Consider the following 12,023-nt stretch of genomic DNA (forward strand, 5'->3'; position numbering starts at 1 on the left):
CTTAACCCTGATACTGGAAAACTGTTGAATATAGCCCAGAAAAGTATTGATTGAATACTTTTTATATATAGACTTTGCTATTATAAGAATGGACTATTGATTTAAATGTATGTTTATTTTGTATAAACCAACAGCTACAGAAAGATACCAGAAAATACATCATTCTTTTATTTTTAAATGAGATTGTTTTGTTTTGTTCTGTTCTGTTCTGTAGTACTAGGGGGCTTCGCTCGCCAACCCCTGGTGTTGGGAAATGACAAAGAGCGTGATGTATGAATGAGATATAGAATAGTGTGAAGGTGTAGATGATGCAAATAGAAAGCAAACAAAGTGTGTGGCATAGTGTAAAGGTTTATTGGAAAATTTCTTTGTACACGCCGTTTAAGTGTAAAAGGTAATTCTAGGTCAGAACTTGTAAGGTCAATGAAGATGGTCATTGTCGTGATCAGAGTCAACTTTGTCAGAGCTTAGAAAGAGTTGTGTCTCTCCAGGAAGTAATGGAGTGACTTGGGTATTTATGTTTTCCACATTAATATTTTTTGGACATAATATAGTGCGTTGTGTTAAAAGGGGCATTTGGTCTAATGAGATTGCTTCTCTGTAACTAAGTCGTCGCAGATAAAGGCTTGAGGAATTGTAATAATATCTGGGTGAAGTCTATCTGTATTGGTTAGTGTACCATCTCCCAGTTGTAATAACCAATTGTTATGATCTGGATCTGGACATCGCATGTTTTGTACTAACTGTATCTTTTGAAAGCAATGCCAATTGTCTGCGTATTTTAAGGTGCACTGAACAATAGCTGAGCGCATGGCAGGGAATATTATTATTCATCAACGTTTGTAGAAGTTTATGAATGGTGTTGAGTAAGTGACTGGATGACATTGTACATTCATCAATAATTAACAGTTTTGCAAGACGGATGTCACGTGCAGTGCTACTGTTTATGTTCATAGTGGATAGCGATTTGTAGGATCTAATGCAGTTCATAAAGTTTTTACTTTCAGGTACATCGTTAGTTAGAAGGTTCTGTGGATATTCAGGATATGAATGTAAAGGAGGCAGCCTAATTTGACCCATTTGAGAACAATGTGTAAATTCATTACTTGTATTGCTAGTTGTTTCTTCAGGGAAGTTAAGTAAATGACAATGATTCCAAATGACATTCATTAATCCCAATGAATTTTCCTGAATAGTGGACTTATTATTGAACGCGTTGTCAGCTAACGCAAGCGTTTAGCAGGTGTCTGCCGTTGATGTCCGTGACGTGTATGTTTTGTTTGTGCCGTTTGAGAGGCGCGTCGTTGTATGTGCAGTATTTGGGACGTGTTGTTTTGGAGCTGTAATCGATTTGCCTGTGCTGTGTGAGAAGCCCGTTGTAGTTTACGGCGTGCATTGTTTGTATTGAGCCTTGCCCGTTTTTGTATGTCGGTCAGTTGAGCTTTCTCTTTTTGGAGCCTTGCCTGCTTGTTTTCCGGCATTTGAGATGCGCGGTGTAGACGTCTGCGTTTATTTATTTTGTCCCCTCGCTGCCGTTTCTGTATGTCTGAGACGGGAGGTGTTTCGTTTTGAAGCCGTGCCTGTTTCGATGCAGCACTGTGAGACGCGCCCTGCATGCGTCTACGTTCAGTGTGTCTGTCCATTTGGGTTCGTTTCTGTAACTGAATTAGTTGAGCTTTGCGTTTTTGGAGCCGAGACATTTTTTTCTTCTAGAAATATGGATAAGTAATAAGGAGGATCGCACTCACTGTTAATATGGAGCCTTTTCTGCGGTTGAACGGTTAATAGGTTTTGTGGGGCGCCTGCGCAGAACGTCTTTTGCGTCCACGGCCCATTGCCGGATGTCCCTGCGTCCATCCGGTTTAGCATTCTCGGTTAGTAATGTGGATTTTGATTCAGTGCAGCCCGTAAGGTAGAAACAACCACACCGGATAGTATGACAATACTGCTGTCCTGTATTGCTGCTAAAAATTATGTGGCCTGCGAATTAAAACAGACTTTCATAATAATGGCAAAGTGCAAATCAAAGCAAAATTGCCTTTAAAAATCAAACAGAATCTTTGTTATTCATGTCATTTCAGGTTTTTATTTAGACTAAATATCAATATCACAAATCATTACATAGTAATAAGACACACAAAATGTTAATAGTTGTCTTTTATTTTGCAAGAGGATCTTTTTATCTTGTAGCTTTATTTTCCATGTTTATAACTTTGACAGGCCAGTTTGTCCATTTCAGCAAAGAAACTTAAAGATGTCTCTTCAGTATTTTAATAACTTTAGTATTTTAGTGTTTTTAAATAAAAAATTGTGCTACTAATTTTCAGTCAGGTTAATAGTATAAAAGTCTTTTTCCGTGTGAACCATATGTAAACATTTCCAGGTTCTATTTAACATATAAATACAACAGAGGTTGAATGTATTGTGTAGACTGATGGTTACCATCTCTCTGCTTGCCTCCATACACCTGACTATTCTCCCTTTCCAATCCTTCACCCATTGCTCTTTAACATACAGTACTAAATATGCACTCACTATTGTGGCAGTCAGTAGCTGTTACCCATGTTTCTATTACACACTGCTGGTTCATACTTCACTAATCCTCTACGCTTGCTATAGTTTCACAGCCTAACACCAACCACTGTAGTCATCTTTATAGAATTCTCATTTACTAGAGTAGATGAGCAGCTTTATACCTTTAAATAATGTCCTTTTGATATCTGATAATGTGAACTTGCAACAGCATGGTTTTCTTTTTTTCCTCCACTTTTTCCATTTAATACTAGTGTTTATTTCTAATTATGTTACAACATTAGATAAAACAGGCTATTGTAAGAAAACCTGCTTTTGTTCCAAGTATCATATATGCATATATAATGAGAAAATGTTTTTTTATGGCCTAAATACACTCTTAACAAATCTTTAGTTTTTGTAGCTGTTTAGCTTCCTTGAAATATTACATAAGATTTGTAGCATCTCTACTGTAATAAATAGTCTACATTATGTTAATTTATTTGCAATACTGTAATATCTCACTTGGTAATTTGTTGGTGCTCTGGTTCTTAGATTAGTAGAAGAAATAATTAGTTATAGTTTTATTTAGATTAAATTTCTATTCAAATGACATGCCTGACCAGCAAAACTTGCTTGCTTGTTCCATTATTATGTTTGGATGGAGGAAAAAATTATGCTTTATATTTAAGAAGAATTTGCTATTGTGTAGAAAATACCCTGTAATAATTTTAGGTAGGATTGTTTTAAAGCATCTGTGACATAAAACTAGTTTTTTCATTTATCAACATAAACCTGATTGTATAGTATGACCAAATCACAGGTTATAAGTTTGCAAATATCATTCATTTAAAAGAATTGTATCAACCTGTACAGTATACTTACACATTCACCCTTTGCCAGATATTTATTCCATAACAGACAACTTGTGACAACTTTAACTGTCATACTGTGGATCTGGAGGAAAAGTATATCTCAGTGATAAAATCCTGTGTAAACATATGACAGATTTATTAGGTGGTTATTAGGTATTTTTTCAGGTGGCTAAATTCTAAGTAAATCACATTTAATAAATGATCAGGGTGACTAGGAAGATATACTTTTAAATATACTGCAGTTGTCTAAGTTGATCTGAAAGAATGTTTGCAGCAGAGCACCACACAGTGCACCATCTACAAGCGAGCCACTCCTGAGGACCTGGCTATTTTTGAAAATAAACACATTTTCTATTGCAGTTTGGCTTGAATCAACTACGCGGACCGCATACTTCAGTGCAAACTTGGTTCTCACTTTAAAGTCTAAACATCAGCAGTTTTGAAATTAAATGTTTCTGCGGTCTTTCAGCCTTCTGTCTTAAGTTGGTATGGATGACAATCCTACTGCTCATGTCCTCCAGGAAAGTAGTGTCCTGGGAGGCCAAAACATTGAGTTATATTTAATGTAGCCAATTAAGTGTTGTGTAGCGTAAAGGTTTTCTCCCACTTTATCCCTCCATCCTTCATGCCTAAAACAGTGAGGGCATTTTTAGCAGAACTGTTCTGAGTGAAATTATTTACATATAGTACAAAACTCTTTTTGCTATAATAGTGAATAACACAGGTTTTTTTGATGGTTTAATAGTATTCATGTTACTCTGTATTAACACAGACATTAAGTAAGCTTTCCAAAAAAGACAAAACATTGGCAAAGAACATCAATAATTTAAAGATAAACTGATTTATGTGTGTATTGTCAGCCTTGCCCTGCTGTTTTTTATAATTAGTAGTGTGAAATAGTAATAAATCAAACATTGAGTAATTTTGTAAAGAAACAATATATAGAGGTTGCACTGAAACAGTTGGTCTACAATACACACATGGTTAAATGTGGTGATGGCAGTAACAAACAAAGAAAATAAAAAAAAAAAAAAAATCTTCCTCTACAGACAAGGCTCGTTCGGAACACAACACAAAAATTGTACCTAAGTTGGTAATGCAAAAATAGTTTTTCATTATATAATTATTTAATACACTGGGACTGAAAAATATAGCATATTGGCTTTACATAGCCTTCTCTTTTTGAGATTTGAATTGCTGTTCCCTGTAGCATGCTTTCAGTTGGTATCATTTATGGTTTGCAAACATTATTATGCCATGTTAAGCCAAATATCCATACCTGAGTCAGCCTTCTTGGAGTAAGGGAAAAATACTGCAGCTTTGTTCATATCTATAAATAAACATCTGTATACATTTTAGTTTAAAAATCAATCCATTTTCTGCCACTTATCCAGGTTGGGGTTGTGGGGGGCACCAGTCTAAGCGTAAATGCCCAGAAATCCCTTTTCCTGGGCAACTCCCAACTCCTCCGGGGATACTGAGGTGTTCCTAGCTCAGCCAAAAGAGAGAATCTGTCTAACATGCCCCCTGAGGCCTCCTTCCAGTTAGATGTGCCTGAAACACCTCCCCAGGAGGTATCCTAATCAGATGCTGAACCACCTCAACATTGCAAAGGAGAAGCAGCTCTACTTTTAGCTCCTTCCAAATGTCTGGGCTCCTTACCTTATCACTAAGGCTGAGCTCAGGTGTGCTGCAAAAGAAACTTATATCTGTCACTTGTATCTGACATCTAGTTCTTTTGTCACTACCCACTGGTTATGATCATATGTGAGGGTAGGAACATAGATTGACCAGTAACTTTAGAGCTTTTCCTTTCAGCTCAGCTCACTGTTCACCACAGCTGACCGGTACAACGTCTGCATGACTGTGGATGCCCTTTCGATCAACCTGTCAATCTGCTGTTCTCTTCTTCCCCCACTTATAAACAAGATTGCAAGATACTTAAACTTCTCTGCTTGAGATAGTACTTCATTCCCAAACTAGAGAGAGCACTGCATCATTTTGCGGCTAAGTACAGTGAACTCTGACTTGGAGGTTTTGATCCACAACCCAGATGTTTCACACTTGGTTACAAAAAGAATGAAATTTTTGTTTAATTTCAGGATTTATCATATAAAAATGATTTCATTCAGATTCATATTATTTATTTTAGGCCGGGCTGTTCGTTGGAGAGTTCTGATTCAGATTCAAGATTGTATAGATCATCTTCAGTGGGCTTTGCATCATCACCATCTCGAAGAGAAAGAATAAATCGTGATTGGAGTACAGGTTACTCAACTTTTCTTAAAAAAAATCTTTGAACATGAATGTGTATGAATAGAATATAGTTAATATTAGAATTAGAAACTTTATGACATTGCCATTTTGATATCTCCCAAAACCTGAAAAGGGAATTGTAATAGAACTTAAGTAAACTTTGCATGTTTATTTTTCATTTAGATGAATCTTCAATCCCTTCTTCAAGGCACAGGCCTAAGAATGCACCTGTAAGTATAAATTTATTACTCACATGAAAGCTATTATAAAATATGTAACAATGTTTACAGTAGTGCCTACTAGAAGTCTTCTTACCTAGGTTTAAAATGCATTTTTTATGTTTATAGTTACAAATTGAAGTGGAAAAAATGCCTGTTATTGGTAAAATAAAAATTTGTCCCAACAGGGTATGTCAGGGACTTCAAATAGATTGATCTGGTGCCACAGAATTCTCACTGAGCAAACACTTTTTGGTCAAGTCCAGGCAATACTGACAAACCAAAAAACAGCTTTCCCAACCCCTAAACACTTGCACACAAGCAATAAAAGGCACACTTCATCATTCATGTGAATTGTAAGGCGTTAACTCTGAAATCAAAGCAGCCAATGTGAAAAAATTACTCAGTTTCTGTATGGATTTTCTCTGTGTGTGTATTACTAACAAAACAGAATTGTGATGAGAGAAGTTCATGGCATTGTGCGTTTTATATAAATAAACTGAAGTCCCAGAATGTGCACGCTCCAGACTGGAGCATTTGAAGGTGAGAACTTGCACACACCTCTCCAAGGTTGATTGGAGTGCTTGGCTGACTGTGCATTCTTGTGCAAATGTGAATGGATCGGTGAAGTGCTTCATTCTCACCTCGGAGAAGGTAATTGCAGCATCTGCACCCGATCAGTGCTTAAAATGGAGCCTGGATGTAGCAACTGTTAGAGACAAAAGAAGAGCAAAAAGGAATGGAGGTTAAAGACAAGAAGAAGTGAGAGTAAGGATTGGGTTCTGTATTGTTTGGAATGTAGGCAGACGATCAAGTACAAGTGCTCGAGAGAGAAGCTTGTGTCCAGGGCTCAATGGGGCTAAAGAAGATCACTCCTACTGAGCAATTTATCTAGCTGGAATAATCCAAATGCTTGGAGTAGGTGGCAAAAGTAGGAGCAGGGTTCCCTGTGCAGGGCTGGGGAATGGCAGTGAAATACATAGGCCTGGTTTTTGATTGTTGACTGCAAATGTCAGTGGACAACACCTCATGCTGCAATTCCCTTTATGACATAAGCAGAGGAGGCAGCAGATTTAGAGAGTTGCATTGAAGCTCGTGGCCGTTTAAAAATTAACTTTGTTTTAATGGATTATTTATTGACTGTTTAACCTCTGCTTATCATTTTTTATGGATTATCTGTTTATTTATTGAGTGAAAAGCACTGTACTATTTTGCACTTTATTGTTAGTAAATCAAGCACCTCTTGCTTGGCTGTGTGTGTCCTTATTTGCCCAGCTCATCCTAGGACATATTGTCAATGGCTCGAGGTTCAAGTTGCTGAAGACTGTGGAGCAAACCTGGACTGTCACAGGAACGCATTGCTGAATTTGATATCACGGGTTTCTGATGTATCAATAAAATTATTCACCTTCCTTAACTAATCGGCTTTAAACTCAACCTGTAACATCAGGAACCTGGAAGTACAAGAAAAAAGAATGCTAGATCTTTGTATATAAAAAAAATCCTTCCATTCTCATTTGCAAAAATGGAGAGAGTCTTGTGCATGGAAGAAAAAGAAAACACATTTTTTTAATTCTTAAGAAAATAAAAAAATTTTTATCCATTGTTGAAAATCTCCTTTATGATATCAGAGGCCAGCCTTAAAGCTGATTACCTAATGGTGATCCAGGAACACTAGACACCCTAGGATATCTGCATGTACATTATTTTATCGAAACCTGACCTGTTAAAGCATTGCATCTCGGAAGATTACATTTACAAATGTAAGCAATTCACTTCTTTACAATTTTATGTATAATTGATACTACCTTCCTGTTGCTGCTTTAAATATTTATGGTAAAGGTATTTATCTGTAGACTTTTGGATATGTTAAAAGAAGGCAACACTAGAGCAAGATACTAAATCCTAGTGCAATTGCTTTAGATTTATAACCGGTTGAAACATTTTTTTTTTTTTTTTTTTATCTCAACTCTAGAATTAAGTGTTGGTTTCACCATTTTGAACAGATCTAGTTTGCTCCACTACTAGATAAACTTTAATAAAAAAAAAAAAAAAATTGTATGTGATTTAAATAGCTTTTTTTTATGGAAGAGTATTAGGGACTCAGTGAAGATAAAGGTTTATTTCTTGGTTAAAGTCAAAATTTCAACGTTAAAAATAAGTTTTTTGTAATGGAATTTCCACTTTAATATCATAGTTTATTTCTTCATTAAAGTAGAATGTTGTAAACGTCATCTTAAATTGATGTTTCTCAAATTCCATCGTAACTACAGTAGCATGTTAAATGCTTCGCATTCTAGGCACTCCTTGACCCAGTCGTTAATTGCTATGTGCTATCCCAATCAAATGTACCAACCTCTAATTCCTAACCTTCTGTTTTCTTTCTCTGCATAACCAATTGCCACAAAATTAATGTCTTCATGAATGTAAAACAAGCCGTAAGGTTAGAATATTGGTTCTTCAAAACTTCAAGGAACATTGAAAAATATTTGTTATACATGTTTAATTATACCACCCATCCATCCAGGGTCTCGCCTGTCCTAGCAAGAATGGGGCTGAGGAAAGAAAAATCCTTAGTTGAGGCGCCAGCTCATCACAGGATGAATGCAAGCACAAGCGTCAATTTAGCATCACCAAAATCATGTAACCTGCTTGTCTTTTTTCCATTACCTAAATGATCGATGTGCTCCTTGTGATACTGCAGGCTACTACAGTGTAGGGCTTAGTGGTTTCCACATTTCTCCTGACTCAAACATTGAACAGTGCTCGGGGGTGCTAATGTCTTGCTTGTCCTTGCACTAGATCAGTTATTTTGCCTTTTGTTACGCAGCTACTGCCACACCATGGTGAAACATCATGCAACTGAATTCATCAGGCATATCACGGTTCATTCATAACATGTTGTATCATGCATTAGTTTCACTTTCAGTGTCAACGTTTGATGACCAATTCACATTGTCATCACTCTTATATTTCAGTTTTTTTTTTATTTTAAAACTGCCTTTATAGCTTTTTGTTTGCCATAGTGTTTTTCCTTGGAGACTCTGCCCCACTTTGAATAATCATGATTTACTTTAGAAATCAGAAAGTCACAGACTGCACCCAAACATTCATGTATTTTTGCAAGAAGATGTTATTTCGTCCACTAGATGGGAGCAGAATACTGTCCTGAGAGTTATTCAGGCTTAACACTATAAAGTGTATCATTATACATCACCCCGTACCTGATGCAAGTTTAACAATAATTGCATGGAATTCCATGCCTGAGACACGCTCATTGTTAATGCCAAGGAGGTTAATGCATAGTTTTTTTTTTTTTTTCTCTCTTATTCTATGAAATTCTAAAATATGTGTATCTTTCATGTTGAATTCATCTTATGTAGCTTTATGTTTCAGGACACCCATTCTATATTGAGATAAGAGTTGGCACAAATTAAACTAGCCTAGTGTGCTAGCTTGCAAAGTCATTTTCAGCTAAAGCAATCAGTGTACATTTCTCTGATTCCAATGTTTTTTCTTCAGCCCAGGCCCCAGGATTATGCAGTGGTATATTTCAGCAATCTTCCACCTGTAAATGATGCAGAAGCTGCACTAAAAGAAGTAGCTGAGTGTTTTGGTCCTGTCAGGAATACTCTGATATTAAGAAATGGGGTAAGAAAAAGCTAAACTATAATGTTACTCACTAGGGCAGAGCAATGACTGAGTGGTTAGAACAGGTATCTCAAGGATACATTATCCTTGGTTCAGATGCATGATTGCCCTTGTCTTTGTGGATTTTTCTAGAGCTGCATTCCAAAGATATGCATGTCAGTTTAATCGACTATTCCTTATTGGTTTAATTTGGCTCTGTGAGAGAGTGGGCAGACACTTCATACAGGCTTGCTTGCTTACTTAATTGGGCCTGATGCCTATTACTGGATTACATTAAATGAGTTTGTGAATGTTATTTTCATTCCTCAATCTTCCATAAATCATTTTGACTATTTACTTTTACTTTACTTTCAGATGCAGAGCAGGTTCAACGGAATGTTGCAATGCTCTCTATGCAGGCATTCCCAAAAGTTTTAAATATTGTTCACAATACAGCAGTGCAAATGTTGACAAGGTCAAATAAAAGAGTGCATATCATCCCTGTCATTACAAAATTGCATTCTGTAGATTTTTAGAATTGATTTAAAGGTTCCTTTATTAGTTTGTAAGGCCATACATGGTTTATTTCATAAATATATTAATGACTGCCTAACACCAAATTAGCCTAAATGGATCTTTATTCTAGTTTTTCTATTTATAGTATTCAGTATAACTGAGTAAACAAACTCTAAAAGATAACAAATTTAGCTGTATCTCTTTAAAGTAAACATTTGAGGCTATTATATGATGACAGTGTGTCAGCATCACTGGTTTATCAGATACCAATCAAACATGTCAGCATTAATCAGCAGATGAGTCTGTTGAGCCATCACACTCGGAATAGGTGTGATAATTTCACCTTCAGTTGAGAGGGGTATTTAATCCATTAAAGGAGTCCCAGACTTAATAATAAGGAGTACCATAGTAAGGATTCTTCTGTCATCGGCAGTTGACCTGTCAGTCTCTTTGCAATTACTGAGCTCACCAGTGCATTCTTTCTTTTTAGTGATATTCCAGACAGTATGATTTAGGTATTCCTCAGGTTTTCCCAATGTCTCTAATGGTTTTATTCTTATTTTTAAGCATCATAGTGGCTTCTTTGACTTTTATTGGTTTAGCTCTTGTCATCATGTTGAACAATGGCAATGAAAGACTCCAAAAGTAGTCCTGTAGGCTTAAGAAAGCCTAAAGTTTTATGCCTGTATGAATGAAGCAATGAAACACACCTGAATAATCATAAAACACCTGTGATACCAATTGTCCAAAGCATTATTTTTCCCTGAAATGGTGGGGACCATGTATAAAAAGTGTAATGTCTACATGCTGTGTTTGAAATATATGCAAATACCCTTAGATTAAAGACTGCATTGTGCACTTTAATCATGTCTGAATTATAATCATGTCTGAATTATTTGATTTATAATTTTAAACTGCAGAGCAGAGGGGTAAATGAAAGAAAAATATTTTTTGTCCCAAACATTGTGGAAGGCAAGGTTTGTGTTGATTGGTGCACTGCAAACATTAATGCTGAAGTCTAAGTTGATTACTTAGGGTAGCACAGCTAGTATTTGTATAATTTCTCTACTCCCCGATTTACACAATGTTACTTGGTTTACTTTTATTACAGTTATTGATGACATGTCTTTAATTTTTAACGTTAAGCTTTTTTAATAAACGTAAATATTGCTATCTTTCTGTGAATTTAAATAGTCACAATTTAGAGATAATAAATTTATGTTCAAATGGTGTATGCTCATTTATATGGCATACTGTATTCCATCTGTTAATTTAAAATGGGAGAGGCAAGACTGCATTTGCATACTGTGCACAGACAAAATAGAATATACTTTGATACAGCAGCTAAGAATTTTTCTTGCTCTTAATAGTTTTAAGTTTAAAGTTAGTTACTTTTGTTTGTTTTTTTCTTGATTTTAAAATTGTAGGCTTTTATTATTCAGTTGTGTTGTAATTTATATTGGTGGTATCATTGTTTATTGTTCAGCCCTTGGTGATTCAAGTATATACAGGTGTTACATAAATATAATTATTTACTTTTCTACATCATGAGTTTAAATAGGCTTCATAACCATATAAAACATAAGACAGCACTCTTTTTTCTTATAAATTAATGTAGCTCTTGTTTAAATCTTTTAGTACTGTTTGTGGATTACAAATACACCTGAATTGCAGTTTTTTGTTTTTCTGTAGGCTTTTGTGGAAATGGTTCACTGTGCAGATGCTGAAATGATGGCAAAATACTATACACACAATGTCCTCAAGATTAAGGATGTCAGGATTAATGTAAAGCTATGCTACAAATACAAGAGGCTCAGGTATGAGTGGTACCATTACTTTCCATCACAAACTTTTATTGTGAATACTTTTTTCATCACCTTTATATATGCTTCATGTTTTTTTTATTTTTTTTTTTAACTGACATATACTTGTGTGGTGGTTCAAAAAAAAAAAGATATTTCTATGAATGCTCAAATGACTAAGGATTGTTCTGATGATTGTAGTTATATGTAGCTTC

At 35.6% G+C, this 12,023-nt stretch overlaps 1 protein-coding gene across 3 annotated transcripts in view; it reads left to right on the plus strand.

Annotated features, from left to right (window-relative positions):
* Window positions 1-12,023, plus strand: part of LOC114660142 (matrin-3-like) — an 80,089-nt gene that overhangs the window by 36,119 nt on the left and 31,947 nt on the right. For all 3 annotated transcript variants that reach the window (XM_028812642.2, XM_028812641.2, XM_051933822.1), the window contains exons 5-8: window positions 5,539-5,654; window positions 5,826-5,872; window positions 9,383-9,511; window positions 11,699-11,823. In XM_028812642.2, coding sequence (XP_028668475.1) covers window positions 5,539-5,654; window positions 5,826-5,872; window positions 9,383-9,511; window positions 11,699-11,823 — 417 coding nt within the window. The remainder of the gene's footprint in view (window positions 1-5,538; window positions 5,655-5,825; window positions 5,873-9,382; window positions 9,512-11,698; window positions 11,824-12,023) is intronic.

The sequence above is a fragment of the Erpetoichthys calabaricus genome, chromosome 11 (genome assembly GCF_900747795.2).
Source record: "Erpetoichthys calabaricus chromosome 11, fErpCal1.3, whole genome shotgun sequence".
Lineage (NCBI taxonomy): Eukaryota > Metazoa > Chordata > Cladistia > Polypteriformes > Polypteridae > Erpetoichthys > Erpetoichthys calabaricus.